The 22097-nt window shown below is 50.6% G+C and overlaps 1 protein-coding gene across 1 annotated transcript; it reads right to left on the reverse strand.

Moving 5' to 3' along the window:
• Positions 1-1666: 1666 nt before the first annotated feature.
• KIF23 (kinesin family member 23) lies at positions 1667-20787 on the reverse strand. The gene is made up of 24 exons (XM_041469123.1): positions 20777-20787; positions 20349-20412; positions 19381-19509; positions 18322-18427; positions 16812-16948; positions 15943-16052; positions 14598-14768; positions 13514-13555; positions 12566-12678; positions 12191-12312; positions 11703-11805; positions 11332-11411; positions 11127-11246; positions 10585-10688; positions 10529-10548; positions 9579-9740; positions 9192-9349; positions 8767-8940; positions 8017-8196; positions 4562-4792; positions 3676-3758; positions 3269-3350; positions 2955-3025; positions 1667-2146 (listed from the first exon to the last, which is right to left on the reverse strand). Exons 1-24 carry the CDS (start codon positions 20785-20787, stop codon positions 2131-2133), a joined length of 2589 nt encoding a protein of 862 aa, XP_041325057.1. The 3' UTR covers positions 1667-2130.
• Between the last annotated feature and the right edge of the window lie 1310 nt (positions 20788-22097).

The following is a 22097-nucleotide window of genomic DNA, read 5'->3' on the forward strand; positions in this document are numbered from 1 at the left end:
GAGGCTTTGGAGGAAAAGAAAATGAAAATATAAATAGAAATAAAATCAAAATTAAAATTAAAATAATTAAAATAAGAAGAAAAAAATAAAAATAACAAGAAAATTAAAAATTAAAATTAATTCAAACAGAGAATAGAAACACAAAATAAAAATAAAATGACAAAAATAAAATTCTCAAATCCAAGGGAAGGGATTCAGAATTCCCAGTGCTTTTCAACCCTTCCCTGCATCCAAACCATCTCCATGAGCACCAGTTCCTCGTGTATCCGTTTTCCACAGGAATATTCCCAATGGGATTTACCTTGTCACCGGGATAATGCAATCCAAATCCAAGAGATGGCTCCTCATTAACGATTAATGAGCTCATTAAATCCCACAAATAAGAGCCCTTCCCAGACCTTTCCATCATTCCCAGTGGTTATCCCTATCCCAATCCTCCCACGGGGGCAGGAAGAGGTTTGGGAGCAGGGAATCTGCCCAGGCTGGGATTTTCCAAGGAGTCATTCCCTGTCCCAGGGCAGAGCCTGATTCCCACCGGGAAAAGCTTGGGAAGCAGCACCATTCCCGGTGCTTATCCCTATCCCAACCCTCCTGCAGCAAGAGGCAGGAGCAGGGATGGGAGCAGAGATATTCCCAGGAGCCATTCCCTATCCCAGGGCAGGGAAGGCTCGGGAAGCAGCGCCATTCCCGTGGTTTTCCTACCCCATCTAGCGGCGCTCCGGGAGAGCTGCTTCCCACGGATCCACCCAGGAGCTGCCTCGGGAGCTCATGGAATTCTGGAGGGGCTGGAAAAGCTCTCCCTTTGTCCCCCCCTGAGCAGGGGAAGGACCTGGAGCTCCTGGAGAAATTCCAGAGGAGGTCACGGAGCTGCTCTGCTCTGGAGCCAGGCTGGGAGAGCTGGGAATGTTCCCCTGGAAAAGGGAAGGATCCAGGGAGAGCTCAGAGCCCTTCCAGGGCCTGAAGGGGCTCCAGGAGAGCTGGAGAGGGACTGGGGACGAGGCATGGAGGGACAGGACACAGGGAATGGCTCCCACTGCCAGAGGGCAGGGATGGATGGGAGATTGGGAATTAGGAATTCCTGGCTGGGCTGGAATTCCCAGAGCAGCTGTGGCTGCCTCTGGATCCCTGGAATATCCAAAGCCAGCTTGGAGCACCCTGGGATAGGGGAAGTGTCCCTGCCCTTGGGATGAGCTTTAAAATCCCTTCCAGTCCCAATCCAAGCCATTCTGGGATTTGAAGATTCCAAAGCTTGGGAAGAGAAGCTTTTCCATGGGCTGGAACCCCTTGGATCGAGGCAATCCCTCAGAATGGCCCCAAATATCCCCAGATTCCCTTTGCAGACCTGAGGGTAAAATTGTCCCAACCCCACCTCAGGATCCAAGCAGATCCCAGGATTTACCATCCCAAAAAACGCCTCAGATCCCAGCTTTCTGCAGAGCTTGGGAAGCTGCTCCCCTTGGAATTCCCTAAAAACCAGGAAGAGGGTTTGAAATAAAAGGATTTATTGAAACTGTTTATTGCTGAGATCCAATTCCCACCCTATCTGTGAGGAAATCCCCTTTTCCCCCCATTCCCATATGGAAAACATTCCAGAATTCCCTCACACCCCAAAGCAGCTGGGATGTGAATTCCCACTGCTCCCAGGGTTTTGGGTGACTCTGGAATGTTCTGACAGCTCAATGGCACACTTAAATATTCCAAATTGGTTCTTGCCAGAAGAAATCCGTATTCCCAAGGTTTTCCTGCTTCCAGTAAAATCGGGAATGGCCAAAAACACCCTTAAAGTGCTGGACTGCAGCTCGGAATAGCAGCGGTTGGGTCTCCCAAAAGAGGGGGAATGACCAGAAAAGATGGATTTGGGATAAAAAAAACTGGGAAAACACTGGAAAAGCCTCCCGGGGAGAAGACTGTAATGATCCAGCTCCATTTGGAATTCCAGAGGGACCTTTTGTATTTCCCTAAATCTATGGAAAAGGACAGATCCATCCAGAAGCTCTTTGGGATCACCAACGGAACCATTTCCCAGCTTCCCCAAAAGCCTCCGGGAATGAGCACAAAGCAGTTCCTGAGGAGCAGTGGCAGCAGAGCATTCCTCAGGCTGGGAAAATCCGGGATTCCAGCAGGAAACATTCAGGGCTTCCTGCGCCTGCAACGGGAAAGATCCACAGAGAACTTTCAGGATTCATCCAGAGGAACTTTGGGAGCAGCCAACCCCCAATTCCCAGGATTTTGCACTCCCGGTTCCCACACACCTCCTAAAAAAATCCAACATCTATTCCAAGGAAACTCCAAAAAATCTGGTGTTTTCCTTGGATTTTTTAGGCAGCAGGAACAGCAAACAAAGTTGGATTCCAATTCCTCAATTCCCTCTTCCCACAGGGAATTGGAATTTCCCAATGGATAACATGAGCAAGAGGTTAAAGGGGCAGGAGAGGGAATCCAGGGCATTCCCGCTGCCATTCCCAGCCCTATTCCAGCCAGGAATGAAAACCCAAAGTGGAAAGGGCAGCAAAGTTAGGGGGGAAAACATTCCTGAATTTTGGAAGTTGTCACAAAAGAATTCCAGGAGCACTTCCTTGGACTGGTCATGGAGCTGGAATTCCCAGGGATGCCTTATGAAAAATTTGGGAAAGAGGGAATTCTCCAGGCTTCCTTAGTGGTTCCATAATTATGCAGTTGGAATTTTAGCAGGAATTCCACCGCAATTCCCTCTTCCCACAGGGAATTGGAGTCCTGAGAAACTGGAACTTCCCAATCCCAAGAAATTGGAATTTCCCAATGGATAATGTCAGCGAGAAGTTAAAGGGGCAGGAGAGGGAATCCAGGGCATTCCCACTGCCATTCCTGATATTCCACTGGGGAATGCAAACCTGATGTGGGAATAGCAGCAAAGCCAGGGGGGAAAGCATTCCTGAAGTTTGGAGCTGATGGGAAAGAATTCCAGGAGCACTCACTTGGGCTGGGCGTGGTGCTGGAATCCCGGTCCCAGCGCCGATCCCGCCCTCATCTCCACGGCCACGGAACACTGGGAATACACCACAGTCAGGATCTGCTGCTTCCCACCATTCCCAGCTCCCAGCATTCCCAAATCCTCATCCCAGAGAGGTTTGGATCCCCAGTACCCTGGAATGTCCAAGGCTGAGCTGGATGGAGCAGCCCGGGATAGCGGGAAGTGCCCATGGAATGGCTGGGTTGGGATGAGCTGAAGTTCCCTCCCAACCCAACCCAGGCCAGAATTCCAGGATCCAGGGTGACATTCCCGGCTCACCCTGGTTTCCACATCCGTCCATTCCGAGTCCACGGCGTCCCCGGCGGGGTCGGGATTGGGAGGCGACGAGCGGCGCTTCCGCCTGGAACGGGAATTTGTGGAATTACAGCACAAACCTCACGGAATTCACTGGAAAACCTCTTTATTCTTCCTTAATAAATCTTGGTTCCAGCAGCTCCAGCATCCATAAATTTCTCCAAGTTTGTGGGATTTCAAGTTGGATGTTCCCATTGGATCATCCGGCCTGGAAGAAGTTCCATGCACACACCTGGAATTCCACAATTCCAGAAGCTCAAATGAAAGGTTCCACCATTGGAACCTTGGGACTTCCACAATTCCAGAAGCTCAAATGAAAGGCTCCACGATTGGAATTTTGGGAATTCCAGGATTCCAGAGGCTGGACTCACCCGGTGGGAGATTCCTGCTTGAGGGTCTCGATGTCTGTGAACTGCACGGCCTGGCCCCCACCCCTGGTCTTGAACACGTCCCCCTGGAATGGGAAAAGGACAAGGAAAAGCGGGATTCAGACAGGAACAACACTGGGATTCATCCCAGAATTCCAGCCTAAAGAGATATGGACGCAAATAAGCTGCACCCGTTTTACTGCCAATGGATTGTTGCCTTTTTTCCACAGGAAAAAGAATAAATCATGGGATCTAGGGATCAAGGGATCCCAAAAATCATGGGATCCACACAAATAATGGAATCCCATAAATCATAGGATTCACAAATCATGGAATCCCACAAATCATGGGATTCATGGACCATGGGATCCGCAAATCATGGGATCCACGAACCAGGGGATCCCACAAATCATGGAACCCCACCGTGAAAACACCAAACTAAATTTCAGCAATTACAACACAATATTCCTAAGATTCCCACCATTCCCAAAGTCACTTTGATGAGCTCACTCTGGATCTCAGCCTTGCCCCCAGCCTGGAGCACTGAGAGCCACATCCAGGAATTCCTTGGGTAATATTAACAGAATTTCAGTGATTCCAATGCAACATTCCCAACACTCCCAAGGTCACTTTGATGAGCTCAGTCTGGATCTCAGCCTTGCCTAGAGCCCGGAGTGCCACATCCAGGAATTCCTTGGGTAATTTTAACGAAATTTCAGCAATTACCATAACATTCCCAAGATTCCCAAGGGCACCTCAATGAGCCCTGTCTGGATCTCAACCTTTCCCACAGCCCGGAGCAGCGAGCGCCACATCCAGGAATTCCTTGGGTAACTTTAACGAAATTTCGGCGATTCCAACGCAACATTCCCAAGATTCCCGAGGTCACCTTGATGAGCTTGGTCTGGATCTCCCCGTCGGAGGCGAGCTCCTGGTGGGTCAGCAGGTAGCGGTCGCACCTGGCCAGGGCGCGCTCGCTGGGCGCCTCCACCGTGATGGCCCTGGGCACGCGCGGCTGCAGCAGCGTCTCCGTGGGCACGTGCGACGGCGGCCGGTGATCCACCCAGCGCTCGCCGGCGCTGCGGGAACGCCGCGGCCGCAGCGGCACCGCCGGAGCGCTCTGGGAATGATGGGAACAGGGAGTGAGAACGGGGAATGGGAACAGGGAACAAGAACAGGGAATGGGAACAGGGATCCACCCAGCGCTCGCCGGCGCTGCGGGAACGCCGCAGCCGCAGCGGCACCGCTGGAGCACTCTGGGAACGATGGGAACAGGGAATGAGAACGGGGAATGGGAACGGGGAACAAGAACAGGGAATGGGAACAGGGATCCACCCAGCGCTCGCCGGCGCTGCGGGAACGCCGCGGCCGCAGCGGCACCGCCGGAGCGCTCTGGGATGGGAACACGGAATGAGAACAGGGAATGGGAACGGGGAAAGAGAACAGGGAATGGGAACGGGGAATGGGAACAGGGATCCACCCAGCGCTCGCCGGCGCTGCGGGAACGCCGCAGCCGCAGCGGCACCGCTGGAGCACTCTGGGAACGATGGGAACAGGGAATGAGAACAGGGAATGGGAATGGGGAAAGAGAACGGGGAATGGGAACGGGGAATGGGAACGGGGATCCACCCAGCGCTCGCCGGCACTGCAGGAACGCCGCGGCCGCAGCGGCACCGTCGGAGCGCTCTGGGAACAATGGGAGAGTGGGAATGAGAACAGGGAATGGGAACAGGGAAAGAGAACAGGAAATGGGAACAGGGAATGGGAACAGGGATCCACCCAGCGCTCGTCGGCACGCGGGAACGCCGCGGCCGCAGTGGCACCACCGGAGCGCTCTGGGAATGATGGGAGACCGGGAATAAGAATGGGGAGTGGGAATGGGCACTGGGAATGGGAACGGGGAATGGGCACTGGGAATGGGAACAGGGATTGGCAGGGATGTGGGCCAGTGATCTACCCAGCGCTTGCCGGCACTGCGGGAACGCCACGGCCGCAGTGGCACCGCCGGAGCGCTCTGGGAATGATGGGAATAGGGAATGAGAACAGGGAATGGGCATTGGGAATGAATGGGCACAGGGAATGGATGGGATGGGTGTGTGGGAAAGACAAAAGTTTGGTCCTTGGGTTGGATCCTGAGGGCACCACAAAGAGCTTGGCATCGAATTATCGGTGGGACATTCCAGCCAATTCCTATTTAATGGAAATTTTATCCCAGTGTTGTCCAATCTGCCACATTCCATTAAGTCTCCTCAAGTTTGGGAATGCTCCTTCCAAATTTCCAAATCCACAGCCAAGGGATTGTCCTGCTCTGTTTTCCTAAAGTGCTCTTGGATTGAATCCTGAAGGCACCACCATGGGCTTAGCACTGAATTATCCATGGAATGTTCCAGGCCAATTCCTGGTTTTTGGAGATCGAATTATGAACAGAATATTCCATGTCAAGTCCTATTTCTTGGGAATTTTTGTCCAATCTGTTGCATTCCACACCTAGGAAGGAGGAGACAAAGGAAGGGATTGTCCCCCTCTATTTTCCTGAAGTGCTCTTGGACTGAGCCCTCAAGGAGCCAAATAATTCATGGAATCAGTACTCCCAGTTTAATGGGAATTAGGGAAGAAAGTTAAAGCTGAGGCACACAAGAGGTTTGTCCAAGGGATGTTTCCAGGCAAGACAAGCTCCTAGAAACACCTTGGAAGCTGGGAAATTGCAGGAGGGATTGGAGGAGACACGAGGGAGAGGGAAAGGGAGACACAGGGAAAGGAAAAGGGAAACACCAGGAAAGGGAAACACCAGGGAAAAGAGAAACACCAGGGAAAACATGAGGACACCTACAGCTAGAGCAGAGTGTGGCCACCTCAGAGCTCCCTAAAAGTGGGAATTCTCAACTTCCAAGGAAGCTCCAAACACCAAGAGGGCGGCGAGAGCAGCCAGGCTCAGTCTGGGACCAGCAGGACACATTAGGGACAGCTCTACTCTACGTTAGGCGGGCTCAGGTCAGAGAACCTTGAAGCCGGGCTCAGGGTCAGAGAACCTTGAAGCCGGGCTCAGGGTCAGAGAACCTTTAAGCCGAGCTCAGCCCCACTAGGCCAGGACTAACCCTGCAGCATGGATCCTCTTCCTGCTCTAGCTCCTCTCTATCCCTGGGCACCTCCAGCGCTCGGCTCCAGCACATCCCTCTCCTCCTGGCAGGGCTGGGCCAGGCTGAGCCCGGCTCCGCTCCCGCTTTATTCCTGGACTTGGGAATGCTGGCTGGCTCGCAGGAAGGGCCCCTCTGCTCCCACTCCAGCACGCAGGAGGCCACAGAGATGCTGCTGCAAGAGTTGGAGCGCCTGGGCACCTGCGGGGCCACCCGGCTGTCCCCGAGCTCAGCGGGGTCACCACAGCTCTGGGGAGAAGGGAGACAGCAGTGAGACACAGGAGACTCCAAGCAAACAGGGACAGACAAATCCAGGGATTTCCCGTTCCTGTGGATATCAGGAGGTGGGAGAATGGATGAAGAACAAACAGGAAACGGGGAATTCAAGGTGTTCCAGCTCAGGGCTCAAACTTCAGCAGGGACATCACAGCTCTGGGAAGAAGGAAGAGAGCAGGGAGACACAGGAGGCATCCAACAGGGATAGAAAAATCCAGGGACTTCCAGTTCCTATGGATATCAGGGTGTGGCAGAATGGATGAAGAACGAACAGGACACAAGGAATTCAAGCTGCTCCAACTCTGTCCCCAGGCTCAGGGGGGTCACCACAGCTCTGGGGAGAAGGGAAACATCAGTGAGGCACAGGAGGCGTCGTGCAGTCAAACAGGGATGCCATGCAGGGACAGACAGATCCAGGGATTTCCTGTTCCTATGGATATCAGGAGGTGGGAGAATGGATAAACAATGAAGAGAGACAAGACAAGGAATTCAAGGCGCTCCAACTCGGGGCTCAAACTTCAGCAGGGACACCACAGCTTTGGGAAGAAGGGAAACATCAGTGAGACACAGGGAGAGACAGATCCAGGGATTTCCCATTCCTATGGACATCAGGAGGTGGGAAATGGATGAAGAACAAACAGAAGAAAAGGAATTCAAGCTGCTCCAACTCGGGGCTCAAACCTCAGCTCTGGGGAGAAGGGAGAGAGCAGTGAGACACAGGAGACTCCAAGCATACAGGGATAGAAAAATCCAGGGATTTCTCATTCCTAAGGATATCAGGACGTGGAAGAATGGATGAAGAACAAACAGCAGACAAGGAACTCAAAGCAAGCTGCTCCAGCTGTGCACTTAGAGGCTCCTAATGACTAAAACCCCTGCACTTCATCCCTAAAAACGCTGTTTCCTAAATGCAGCAGGTTTGGGAGTGACTCACGGGGGCAGGGGAAGGAGACACGGATCTCGGGAGAGCCTTTTCCCGCTCCCTTTCCCGGGATGGCCTCTCCGGCCTCTCGGCTCTGGGCTCGGTGACGATGGCCTTGAGCTGCTTCAGCTTCTCGTCCTTCACCCACAGCTTGTTCTGCATCTCCAGCTGCTTGGCTGCCACCCGCCGCTCCTGCAGGGACAGGGAAAGCAGTGGAAAACAGGGAATTGCTGAGGCTGGAAAACACGCCAGGATCAGGGAGGCCAAGCTGGGACTGAACCCAGCCTGGAGCCCCGAGTGCCACATCCAGGAGTTCCTTGGATACCTGCAGGGATGGGGATTCCAAACCTCCCCTTGCAGTTCCAATGTCTACAACCCTTTCCATGAGGAATTTTCCCAGTGTCCAACCTGAGCCTGCCCTGGCCCAGCCTGAGGCTGTTCCCTCTCCTCCTGCCCTTGTTCCCTGGGAACAGAGCCTGACCTCCCCCTTTCCTTTCCTTCTTTCCATTGCTTTAAATTCTTTTCCTTTCCATTCCCTTCCCATTCCTTTTCCTTTCCATTCCCTTCAACTCCTTTCCATTTCCATCCCTTTCCCCTTTTCCCTTCCCCATCCACAGCAGAGCTACCCAAGAACCTCCGCAAGGCCAAAGAGGAATTTCCAACCCGGAATTCCCACAAACACCAAACCCGCTCCTTAAGAGCGCCCCACACCCCAAATTCCTCATAGCTTGATCCTGCTTTTCCCCCCATTCCTGCACTCACACATTCCTTCTCCCACTTGAGGGAGGTCTCAGCCACCATTCCCTGCAGCCTGGCCTCCAGCCTCCTCTTGTCCGACGCCTGCCGCTGCAGCTTCTGGCTCTTGCTCTCCAGCTCCTGCTGCAGGTTCCTCTTGTCCTCCTCGTAAATCGTGGCCGTCTTCTCCAAAATCTCGATCTGCAGGAAGAGAGGAAAGGCTTGGGTGGGAACACAACCTTCTAATCCAGGAATTCCTGCTTGTGTTTGCCAGGAAATCTCAATTTTCAATTCTAAATCGCTTGTTTTGCTGTTTTAAAAGCCTCATCTCATAAAAAAAGCCAATAAATTTTCAGTAAAAGTTCCCCCCAAAATTTTTATTCCTGATGGCAAGGAATTTGTCAAATGATTAAAAAAAAATGAGAATTATGCTCCAAAATGACCCAACTGACCTTGTACTCCAAGGTTTTAATTTTCTTCTCCAGCCTTTCCAGCTCCGTCCTCTGCCCCGTTATGGTTTTCTCCTTCTCAGCCAGTTTTCCTTGGATATAATTTTCCTTGGATGCAACACTGGAGTCAAATTCTTGCAGCATTGTTTTAAAGGCAAGAACTGGAAGAGAATTCAGGTATTTTCTATTTTGACTTTATTCTTCTCCCTTATCCCCAGAACATCCAAAGCTCTGTTTTTCCCAACAAATTTAAAGCCTAAAATTCCTCAAAAAATGGCTGAAACAGTAAATCTAAACAAAAAAAATGAGGCAAGGGGGATCCTTTGAGGAATAATAAGGGCACCAAATTTGAGTTTTGCCCTGATGTTCCGATTTGGGGCAAATTCCTACCGTTTTTGGCAAATTCCTCTGCCAGCATCTGCCTCATTTTGTGGCGCTGCTCCAGGGCCTCGATCAGTTTTGGAAGCGTTTGGTCGTCGTTGATGTCCAAGAGCTCGCAGGAAGGCAGGGGAGGGAAGCTCTGGAAGAACAGCTCAGCAGCAGATGGCTCCTCTGGTCCTGCAGGGTGGAAAATCCGTCAGCAGGATGGGAAAATTCTAATGGACAAGGGGCAGAATCGTGGAAAACTGGGAATGATTGATGGGAGCTATGGGTTTCCAAAGAGGTGATGGATGGGAAAGGGTTAAATGTGACATCCTTGATTCCTTGTTTTACTAAAAGCAGGTCCTGAACATTCAGGAACATCCCATAATTTCCTTGGCACAATTTCCTGTCAGGAGCTGCAATATTGGGACCATGGATTCATCCCAATCCCGTGGAATTCCTTGGAAACCTCCACAGGGACACTGCAGAGGGAAGAGCAGCAGCTCCCCAGGCACTGAGGTTCAGCCTGACACAGGCTCAGTGGGATTGGTTTAAAATTTAATTCCCAGCCTTTAATTCCTATCAGAAAACTCTGCTGGAATCATGGAATGGTTTGGGTTGGAAAGGACCTTAAAGTGATCCTGTTCCGTGGGCAGGGACACCTCCCACTGTCCCACATTCCAAGCTGGCCTTGGACACTTCCAGGGATCCAGGGGCAGCCACAGCTTCTCTGGGAATTCCATTCCAGCCCCTCCCCACCCTGGCAGCCAGGAATTCCTCAGCAATATCCCACCCAAATTTCCCATTCCCAATTTGAAGCCATTCCCTGTGTGCCGTCCCTCCATCCCTTATCCCAATCCCTTCCCCAGCCCTCCTGGAGCCCCTTAAGGCATTGGAAGGCTGTCTAAATTTTCCCTGAATCCTTCCCTTTCCCAGGTGACCATTCCCAGAGCGGAATTCCCCGTTCCAGCCCTCACCTGCTCCCACAGGGCCGCCCCTGAGCTCCAGCTTTCGGGACAGCTCCTCCCGGAACGCCTGGTTCCGGAGGCGCCGCCCCGGCGTCAGCCCGCACAGGGGCCTGTCCAGGGGCCTGGCCACCTCCACCTCCTGGGTCATCTCTGCAAAACGCATCACTTGCTGCAAGAAAACAGGGAAAAACCACCAGGAGCACCCGGAGCTGGGACTGGGAGCGGGGCTGGGTCACTGACGTGGGAAGGGAGGAATTATCCGGCTGAAAGCGTGAGGAGTTGCCAGCTTTGGGATCTTCCAGAAACCTCCAGAAAGGTGCCACAAAAGCTTGGGCAGAGACAGCTGGAATTCTTGGAATAGGAGGGATTAAACACCCAAATATGGCTCCATGGAATTCTGTGATGAAGGAAAACCTTTCCCACTTTCCAAGCAAAGAGCAGGTGTAATACGAGCAGGAAAAACAAGACTTGGAGAGCAGATTTATCCCACAAAGTTAAAACTGAAGGGCTCAAACAACAATTATGATTTCTCATATCTCTTGGAGTACAAGAATCCAGGGAAAAACAGGAAAAAAAGAGCAGGAGAGAATGGAAAAAGGGAATTTACCAGGCTTTCCTCATAGTCCTCAGCTTTGGGATTCACACACACGATCATCCGAACTTTCCCTTCTCCATCAAAATAGTTCTTGAAGAGATGAGTCAGTTTGGAATCTCTGTATGGAACCATCTGGGAATGAAGGCCAGGGAAAATTCCGTGAGTTTTCCTTATCCAGGTGATGAAATCCAAGGATAATCAGGGAAGGGCTGCCCACCTTGTTTGTTCCGTACAATTGGTTTTCCCGCAGAACCTCGATGCACGTCCTCAATGTCATCAATGACTGGTTGATATTCCCTAAAAAAAGCAAACACAAGGAAAAAAACTTCCATGAGCAACCCTTGGATCACGTTCCCAGATTAGTCAGAAGAATAAATTGCCTAATTAACGATATTTCTTAATAATTGCTCTAATTAACTGAAGTGGCAGAAGTGCCGCTGCAAACTCGTGGGAAGATTCGAGATCATCAAATCCTAACTGATCCTAACAGAGCACTTCAAGAATTCCTGGGATTCCTCCCTAGGAGACAGGATTAGCAGGAGTTTAATTAGCAGGGTTAATTAGCAGGGTGCTCCAGGGGGCTCCTACCTGCCTCCCGCAGCCTGTTCCCCTCGGCTTTGGTCCTGTTGGTTCTCTCGCTTCCTGCCAGATCCACCAAGGACAGCTGGCTCAGGGTGATCTGCTCCTTCTCCTGGGATAAAGAAGAAATCCTGGATCCCTCCAGGTTCCCCCTGAAGGGCTGGGGGACACCTCATCCCAAAACCCACTTCCAAAGAACGAGCTCAGAGGGGTTGGTACTGCCCAGACAGCAGCACAGCTTTTTTTGGGAAGCTTGGCAGATCCCTTCTGCCTTGGGTCATGGATTGAAAGCTGTTGGATCATTCCAATTCCCAAAATTTTAGATTCCCAAACAGAGGAAAAGGTGAAAACCAAAGGAATCAGCAGCTTCACCCTCTGTTTTAACACCGAACTTTATGATTAGCTCTGTCACCTCCAAACTTGAGGCACAGGAGCTGTTTCCAAGGTAAATTCCGTAAAATTCTCCTGAAATTCTCCTGGAATTCTCCAGAACTCACCTGGAGCACGTTGTCCCCATCAGCATCCAGAGGAGCCTGTGCCAGTTTGATGATGAACACGGAGTGGGAGCGGCTGGATTCCCGGTTCAGCTGCGTGTTGGCGATGCGCCGCTTCTTCTGCCCTGCTCAGACAGCCCAAATTCCCAAAAATCCTGCTGCTTTCCCACAGTTCCCACCCCCTCCAGCATCAGGGTGTGAGGGGTTTCACAGCTGTGGGATATTGGGAAGGGCTGGGAATGGGGAGGCCCTAAATGCCCAGAGAAGCTGTGGATGCTCCATCCCAAGGACGGGGCTGATCCAGCGGAATTTCCTTGTTCATGGAAAATGTTTAAGGTGCTGGGATGTGGGATCAGCCCTGAATTCCAAGATTTTTACCTCTCCAAAAGACTTCAAAAGCTTCCTCTGTGGATTTGACCTCCACTTCGGTGCAGCCCGTCACGTACATGTTGTGGTTCTGGTCTTCCCGAAGGATTTTGGACTGGGGAGGTCTTTGGGATAGTGAGAGAGGGAAAAAATCCCAAAAAAATCCCATTAGAGGGGAATTCTCTGTGCAATTTGCACATTCTCTGTGCAGAATTGCCATGCAGATTTTTCTTGGAAGGCAAAATTCAGCAGGAAAAGGTCAAAAATCAGAGGGAAAAAATTCAGAATGTGGAGGGAAAATGTCACAAGTCTGAGGGAAAAATGTCCAAAAATTCTGAGAGGAAAATGTCCAAAAAATTCTGAGGGTAAAGATGGAAGTTCTGAGGAGAAAAGGTCAATTCTAAGGGAAAACTGACAAAATTCAGAGGGAAAAAAAATCAGAATTTGGAGGGAAAATGTCACAAGGCTGAGAGGAAAAGGTCAAAATTCAGGGGGAAAAGATCAAAATTCAGGGGGAAAAGGCCAAAAATGCTGAGGGGAAATGGACAAAATTCGTAAGGAAAACACAGAATTTGGAAGGAAAAATGTCACAAGTCAGAGGAGAAAAGGTCAAAATCCAGGGGGAAAAAGTCAAAATTCTGAGGGGAAAAGGTCAAAAATTTGGAGGGAAAAGGTCAAAAATTTGGAGGGAAAAGGTCAATTATCCACCTAAAAGATGGAAGAGGGAATACAGGACACGGACACACAGCCAGGATTAGTGACACTCCAGCTACTGCTCTAATTAGCAGCTATTTAATTGCAATTAATTGCTTTGGTGGCAGCTATTGCTTTTCTACAAGCACACAGAAGCAAGGAGAGCATCCTAGATTTCCTAGGAAAGCAAAGAAAGGCAGGGAATTTTCTGCTTCTACTCAGGGAAAACAGCACTGGAATATTGGGAATAAGACATTGGACACATACACAAAGTCTCCATTTCTCACAGGAGTGTTGCAATTGTTCCACCTACCAAAAAAATGGGGAAAAACATTAAATCCTTGATTTCTGCCTCAATTCTTTCCACGCTGCAGCTTCCAGAGGGAGAAATAATCCCAGATATTTTTTTAGGATGGGCTTTGGGAATAAACGCCTTTTATTTATTTTTTTAAATTTTATTTTAATGTTTAAAATTTTAATTAAAATTTTAGTGTTTAAAAAAAAACATTTTATTTTAAAATGCTTTAAAACCATTCAGTGTTTAAACACTGAATGGTTTTAAAGCATTCCCAGAGATTCAAAGCTTTCTGGAATGAAGACCCTGGAGACAGCTCCCAGTTTGCTTGGCCCTCATTAGTTTTTGTTAATCAACCACTCCTTAATTAATACAGGACTGGGGGGCTCCTTTAATGATTTTTGGAGTTGGAATTTCAATCCATGGATTCCAAGTGGAATTTGCAGACTTTTCCTACTGATTTGAGACATCACAAACGCACACCTTTGGAAAAAAATATCCCTAAAAAATATCCCTGATTTCTGATGTTATGGGAATTACTGATGTCAAAGTGGAATAATGTGGAAATATGGAGCACCAAACCAGTGTTTTTCACTGTTTCCAGGGAAAAAAGCTATGGAATGGCTCGTTCCAAGTTGAAATCACCTGTTAGGATAGACTGGGAATTTAAGTGGGATAGAACTGCCTAATTAATTAAGTATTTGCTTGCTAATCACCCAGCCTAATGAAGAAAGGAGCACCTTGGCCATCAGTACTGAAACATTCCCGGCTGGAACCCTTTCCACGTGCGTTTAACACTGATTCCCAGGAATTCTGAGCTAAGCTCCCGAAGGTCAGAACCAAAAAACCAGGGTGGAGATCCTACAAAAGCCTCCCAGGACTGGGAATACGGGAATTCCCAAACTCCCTTGGGTTTGGTGGGCTCAGAGCACACGGTGCCTGTCGGAATAGGACACAGAGACCCCGCAGCCGTTCCTCTCATCCCAAACCTCTTCCAGCGGCTCGGCGCCGATTCCCAAGCCCGGCCTGGGGAAAATCCCGGATTTCCCAACTCACTTGGGTTTGATGGGGTCGCAGGGAGCCTCCTCCAGCAGGTCGTAGATGTAGTTGTTGTAGATCTCGATGTAGGACACGAAGACGCCGTAGACGTTGTCCTCGTCCACCTCCTCCGCCCGGCACTGCTCCTGCACGTCGATCATGTCGGCAAACTCGGGATCCAGCTGCCTCCTGCCCAAACAGGGATTTGGGATGGAATTCCTGGCGGCCGGAACGCGCCGGGGAAGCTCAGAAGGGTTGGGTGGGAAAAGGCGCAATATTCAGCAGAATTCCCGTCACTGGGGGAGCCTGTGCAGGGCCGGGAGTCGGAATTCCATGATCCAGCTGAGGGGAATTCCATGATCCAACTGAGAGGAATTCCATGATACAACTGTGGGGAATTCCATGGCTGGAATTCCATGATCCAACTGAGGGAATTCTATGGTTGGAATTCCATGATTCAGCTGAGGGAATTCCATGGCTGGAAATTCCATGATACAACTAAGAAAATTCCATGGCTGGAATTTCATGATCCAACTGAGGGAATTCCACAGCTGGAATTCCATGATCCAGCTGGGGGAAATCCATAATCCAACTGAGGGAATTCCATGGCTGGAAATTCCATGATACAACTAAGAAAATTCCATGGCTGGAATTTCATGATCCAACTGAGGGAATTCCACGGTTGGAATTCAATGGTCCAACTCAGGAACTTCCACAGCTGGAAATTCCATGATCCATCTGAGGAATCGCCATGGCTGGAATTCCACGAACCAGCTGAGGAACATCCATGGTGGAAATTCCACAATCCAGCTGAGGAAATGCCATGGCTGGAATGCCATGGTCCAGCTGAGGGAATTCCATGGTTCAGTGGAAATCTCTCCAAACTGAACTTCACCGGATTTGGCTGGCGAGGCCTCACAGAGCTGGATTCTTCAACACCCGGGGTTTTAATCCCGGCTTAACAGGTACAAAAAAATAGGCTGAGTCTAAGTCTTGTCATCTACGGAGCTGCTCAAACCACATGGAACACACTCATTTCCCATTAGTATTTTACTAATTATTATTATTATTAATAACCCTGCTCATGGGATGATACCAGTTTGAAGATCCCTTTGAAATTCGGGGGGGAAGGCCAAAAACTCGGGAAAAAAAAGTATGGAATGGCTTCCTCCAAGCTGAAATCTCTTGTTAGAACAGCAGGAATAGATTGGGAATTTCAGTGGGATACAATTACCTCATTAATTAAATATTTGCTTTTTTTTTTCCCATTTTTTTCCTTCATTTCTTCAAGGGAAGAGCCTGAGAGAAGTTAAACCCCATTTCTAGGGAATAAATTCCCTCTGCTGTTCCCAGAGTCACTCACTTCCCAGCTGGAGTTTTTGGGGTGGGCAGGGCCTCTCTCCTCTGGCGTTCCAGCAGAGCCTCCACCTCAGTCTGCACATCCACCCCGTTCTTGTCATCCAGCTTGAAAACCTGAGGGAAAAAACAGGAATTTCAGACAATTCCAACATCCAGGTAGCGGCCAACAAAGCATTATTTGGTTAATTAATTAGTCTGACTAGGGTGGTATTAATTTATTAATACCATGTCCCTCATTGGCACTCAACCCAGCAAGATCTGAGAGAAATAATTTACAAAATAATGTTTTAGAAAAGCTCCCAAGGATGAGAATTCCAGGATTATTTCAGTATATTTTAGGCACCACGAGTGCATGGCTCTGGAAAACTATCCCTAGTTTCATGAGGAGACAATTAATTTTTGGTTTTATGGGAATTACTGAAATGAAGTGGAATAATATGGAAATATGGAGCACCAAACCAGTGTTTTCCACTGTTTCCAGGGAAAAAAAAAGCCACGGAATGGCTTCCTCCATGATGAAATCACCCGCTAGAACAGCAGGAATACACTGGGAATTTCAGTGGGGTACAACTGCTTAATTCATTAAAGATATGCTTATTAATCCTTCATCCTAACGAGCAAGGGAAAAACACCTTGGCCATCAGTACTGAAATATTCCTGGCTGGATTCCTTCCCATGTGTTTTTAACAGATTTTTCCTAGGATGGGCTCAGGCAATAAGCACCAAACCACGGAATGCTTTAAAAGCATTCCCAGAAATTCAAACCCTTTTGGAACGAGGACCCTGGCGTGGGGATTTTTTCCTCTTCCAAGCCCTCCAGTGGCAGGTTTGGAGCAGAAATCCATGGATTTGGGGCTGTGGGGAGGCACTCACGAATCTCTTGGCCTGGAAGGGGCCGATGCTGTTGAAGATCATGGCCAGGCAGCGGGGCAGGAGCCCCCCATCCCCAGGGGATCCCGTCATGGTGTGGGTCTTCCCACTGCCCGTCACTCCGTAGGTGAACAGCAGACCTGGGAATGCAGGGAAAAGAGAGAAATCAATGGGATTGGGAATAAAAACCACCCCACCTCAAATATTGCACACCATCCGAGGTGCTGGTAGCTCTGGCTGATGGTCACGGCTGGGAACATCCTTCATCCTCTCCAAGAGACACAAACCAGCCCTGGGATGTTCCAGACTGGATGGGGCTTGGAGCACCCTGGGATACTGGAAGGTTTCCCTGCCCATGGAATGGGATGAGCTTTAATGCCTTTCCCATAGATTTGATGGTTTAGGAAGTGATGATTTTTTGCCATTTCTTGCTTTTTTGGGAGTTGAAAATGCGCTTTGCTAAAAGCCCAAAATGCTGATTTCGCAACTTGCAACTCCCACAAACCAGGGAAAAACTTGGGAGAGCAGGGAGAAGGATCTGGATGCATCACTCATGGAATTCCAGAAAACTTTGGGTGGGAAGGGACCTTAAAGCCAATCCCTTTGCCAAAGACAGGGACACCTCCTGCTAAGCCAGGCTGCTCCAATGACACTTCCATGGCATGACTGGAAGGTTTCCCTGCCCATGGAATGGGATGAGCTTTAATGCCTTTCCCATAGATTTGATGGTTTAGGAAGTGATGATTTTTTGCCATTTCTTGCTTTTTTGGGAGTTGAAAATGCGCTTTGCTAAAAGCCCAAAATGCTGATTTCGCAACTTGCAACTCCCACAAACCAGGGAAAAACTTGGGAGAGCAGGGAGAAGGATCTGGATGCATCACTCATGGAATTCCAGAAAACTTTGGGTGGGAAGGGACCTTAAAGCCAATCCCTTTGCCAAAGACAGGGACACCTCCTGCTAAGCCAGGCTGCTCCAATGACACTTCCATGGCATGGGATCACCCATTCCCACCCAAACCATCCCAGGATTCCAACTCCAGAAAGAGCTTCCAGGGGCATGGTGTGAGGAGCCACAATTCCAAACAAACCTTGGGAGCAGTGGATCACCCATTCCCACCCAATTCCTACTCCTGAAGAAGAAAGAGCTTCCAAGGGAATTCCAAGCTGAAGTCTCTTGTTAGAACAGCAGGAACAGATTGGGAATTTCAGTGGGATAAAATTACCTAATTAATTAAATATTTGCCAAGGTTTTTTTCCAATTTTTCCTTCATTTCTTCAAGGGAAAAGCCCAAGAGAATCCCACTAAGTCCCATTTTGTGTGAGGAGCTGAGCCACCATCCCAACCAAACCTCAGAGGCACGGGATCATCCATTCCCACCCAAACCACCCCAGGATTCCCATTCCAGAAAGAGCTTCCAGGGGTGTGGTGTGAGGAGCTGAGCCACAATTCCAAGCAGGCCTCAGGAGCACTGAAATCCTGGGAATGGGGACAGAGGAGAGGAGCTCTGCTCACCGTTCTTGCCCCGGATCAGATCCTCCACCAGCGGTTTGGCCACCACGTCAAAGAGCTCCTTCTGCACCACCAGCGTGCCAAAGACCTCCTTGAAGGAATACTGGGTCTGCCAGGAGAGGGAAAACCACCCTGGAATTCCAGCCCCACAGCCTGGAGTGGCCAGAGCGACCCCATGGAGCAGAGAATTCCCAAAGGACAGCTAACAGCTGGAATTTCCTTTCAGCTCCCCCCAGAATCCAAGCAAAGGAACATCCACCGTGGCCAAAGTGGAGCTGTTCCCTCGTGGAATTTTGTTTATTTGGGGTCTTTTTCCAGTCCAGCCTCAGTTTTCAGGCTTGAATTTCAAGCTGGCTTTTTTTTTTTAATGAATTATTTTAATGAATTTTGCAATTTAAATAATCCTAAATTTGAAACCGCTTTTATTTTTTAAATCAGTTATTTTAATAACATTTTTAAGAAATTTTAATTTTTGATGGCCATTTTTCCACCAAAACTCTTCCTTAGGGAAATGCCTAAATTCCAAATTTCTGAACAAAACCTCATTTAACTAAATTAAAATTCCGTTAATTAAGCTTTGCCTGTTTTATTTAAACCTTTGAAAACCCCTCAATTCCCTTCCCATAGGAATTTTCCAGCTGAAATTGGAAACAAAATATTCCACATCCAAGCTAAGATTCCGACCTGGAAAAGCTGTGGAATGTCCAAGGCCAGGCTGGATCAATCAGGGATGGTGGATTCCCATGGAATGGGATGAGCTTTAAGGTCCTTCCCATCTATTTGATGGATCAGGAAGTGATGGGTTTTTTTTTGTCCTAGATGGGTTTTTGGGTGGAAAACCTTCGGATTTTGCACTCTGCAAGTGCCACAAACCATGGGAAAGCTTGGAGAGCAGGAGCTGGATGGAGTTCATGGAATTCCAGAACTTTGGGTGGGAAGGGACCTTAAAGCCAACCCCACTGCCAAGGGCAGGGACACCTCCCGCTGAGCCAGGCTGCTCCAGGGACACTTCCAGGGACTGGGCAGGAATTCCAGGCGAATTCCAGGCAGGAATTCCGTTACCTCGCGGTACTCGCCATTCCGGAACACGCGGTAGCCCTCGGGAGGGTGGATCTGCACCGTGGTGCCGCTGATGACCTCGATGCAGCATTCCTGGTCCGCCCGGCTGAGCGGCCGCACGCGGCAGTACACCTGGGAGGGGGAAAACCGGGAATGGACCGGGAATGAACCGGGCAGTACACCTGGGAGGGGGAAAACCGGGAATGAACCGGGAACGGACCGGGAATGGACCGGGCAGTACACCTGGGAGAGGGGGGAAAACCGGGAATGGACCGAGAATGGACAGGGAATGGACAGGGAACGGACCGGGCAGTACACCTGGGAGGGGGGAAAACCGGGAATGAACCGAGAGCGGATCGGGAATGGACCGGGCAGAACACCTGGGAGGGGGGAAAACCGGGAATGAACCGAGAGCGGATCGGGAATGGACCGGGCAGAACACCTGGGAGGGGGGAAAACCGGGAATGAACCGAGAGCGGATCGGGAATGGACCGGGCAGAACACCTGGGAGGGGGGAAAACCGGGAATGAACCGGGAATAAACCGGGCAGTACAGCTGGGCTGGGGGAAAACCAGGGAATGAATCTGGGAATGAGGGAAACAGGGACAAACCGGGATTAAATCTGGGAATGAACCCTGCAGTACAGCTGGGATCGGGAAACAGGGACAAACCGGGAATAAACCTGGGAATGAACCTGGGAGTGCGAAACCGGGATAAACCAGGAATAAACGCGGAATGAGATGGTGGGAATGAGCGAGAACCGGGATAAACCCGGGAATAAACCCGGGAATGAAGCCGGCAATAAAACCGGGAATTTGGCGAGGTGGGATTCAGGGAGCTCGGGATGAGCCCGGCCATAAAACCGGGAATTCGGCGGGGTGGGAATCGGGGAGCACGGGACGAGCCCGGCCACAAAGCCGGGAATTCGGCGGGGTGGGAATCGGGGAGCTCGGGACGACGCCGGCACTCACCCCCACCGGGTCCTTCTGCGTGGGGTTCGTGCCTTTCCTCGGCCTCCGCGGCGTCCTGGCCCTGCTGAGGGGAGAGAGCGTGAGGGGACCGGGAACGGCCGGGGAACGGCGAGCGGGGAGACAGCCGGGAGGACGGGAGGGGAGCGCCGGGAGAACGGGAACACCGGGAGAACGGGAGCGCCGGGGGAACGGGAATATCGGGGGAACGGGAGCGCCGGGAGAACGGGAGCGCCGGGAGAACGGGAATATCGGGGGAACGGGAGCGCCGGGAGAACGGGAGCGCCGGGATGGCGAAGGAAGCGGGACGGAGCTGAGGGCGCCATGCAGGGCGGCCCCGCGCGGACCCGCCGCCCCCCAGGGTGCCCCCAGGGTGCCCCCAGGGTCCCCCCAGCCCTCCCGTGCCCGCCCGGGGCTGCGGAGCCACTCACGCCGCCTTCATGTCGCGGGTGCCGCCGCTGTCGCGACAGGGCCCGGGGCTCGCGCTTGCGGGGCTGGGGCTGGCACCGGGCGGCGGCCGCGCGCCTGCCGCGATTCAAATCCGGCCAATCAGCGCGCGCGGCCGCCGCCTGACGTCGCCGCGCACGGCGCGTCACCATGGCGACGCCGAAAGGGGCGCGGCCCGGGGCGCGGGCGCCCCCTGCTGGTGGCGGTGGTGGAGAGGGACGCGGGTTCGAATCCCGGCTCCGGCAGATCCCGGTTTTTTTCCCCCGCTTTTTATCCACCTAATTTCAATCTTTCAGGAAAACCGGTGGAATGCAGACCGTTTGCAGGGCCAGGGCTTCCCTGTGTGCCTGCCTGGAGGCAAATCAGTCGCTCAGTTAACTCCCAACCCAATGGAAACAAGTGAATTCCCAATCTGTGGAAAATGAGTGAACTCCCAACCTGCTGGAAATAATTCCCAACGTGTGGAAAGTGTGTTAATTCCCAATGTGTAGAAAATGAGTTAATTCCCAACCCAGTGGAAATGAGTGAATTCCCAATCTGTTGGAAATGAGTTAATTCCCAACCTGTTGGAAATAATTCCCAACCTGTAGGAAACGAGTTAATTCCCAACCCGATGGAAATTAGTTAATTCCCAACCTGTGGGAAATGATCCGTGGTGGAAAATAACAGTGGAAATGTGGTGTTGGGACACGTGGGAAAAATCCGGCAGAACAAGTCCAGGGAAAAGCAAACTTCCTTCCCAGGGAATGGATTCCAATGGGGAACTGGGGAGAGGGATTCAATTCCTCTTAAATTCCAGGGAATTTCCATTTTTAGCCCAAATTCCTGAATGTTTCCACAAGGCACTTCAAGGATATTTTTTTAAAAAGGGATAAAATCACCTGGAGGAGCCTGAAATTCCTGCTTTTTTTCCAGCTTTTCCAAATCCATGTGGCTTAGGTGGATGAGGGAGGTGTGCTGGAATTTCATCCCAAACTCCTTTGGGATTTGGCATGGATCAACATTCCACCAATAAATATCCCGGTTTATTTCCTTGGAACGACTGGACACAGAGCTTTCATTTCTCCTGGGAAGGGAATTGAGGAAAATCCAGAGATTTTTGGTAAAAAGCCGGAAAAATCCTCTCCCTGTGCCGCTCCAAGATCCAGCATCACCCATTCCACGGGTTCAGCCAGAGGATCCTGTGGAATCCTGGCATTCCATCCCCTTTGGAATGCAGTGTTCCTAAAATTCCGGCACTGGAGAGGACGGGAGGATTTCAGTTCAAAAGCTGAACGAGCTGGAATAATTCTGGGATGATTCCCG

The sequence above is a fragment of the Pyrgilauda ruficollis genome, unplaced genomic scaffold (genome assembly GCF_017590135.1).
Source record: "Pyrgilauda ruficollis isolate IOZ18807 unplaced genomic scaffold, ASM1759013v1 scaffold23, whole genome shotgun sequence".
Taxonomy (NCBI): domain Eukaryota; kingdom Metazoa; phylum Chordata; class Aves; order Passeriformes; family Passeridae; genus Pyrgilauda; species Pyrgilauda ruficollis.

Bases quoted from the DNA above. Each gene is read 5' to 3' on its own strand.
- KIF23 (XM_041469123.1), bottom strand. The intron at 8,197-8,766 runs GTGAGTGCAGGA...CTGTCCCTGCAG, and splicing joins TCAAGTGGGAGAAGGAATGT to GAGCGGCGGGTGGCAGCCAA. The intron at 4,793-8,016 runs GTGAGTCACTCC...CATCATTCCCAG, and splicing joins TGTCTCCTTCCCCTGCCCCC to AGCGCTCCGGCGGTGCCGCT.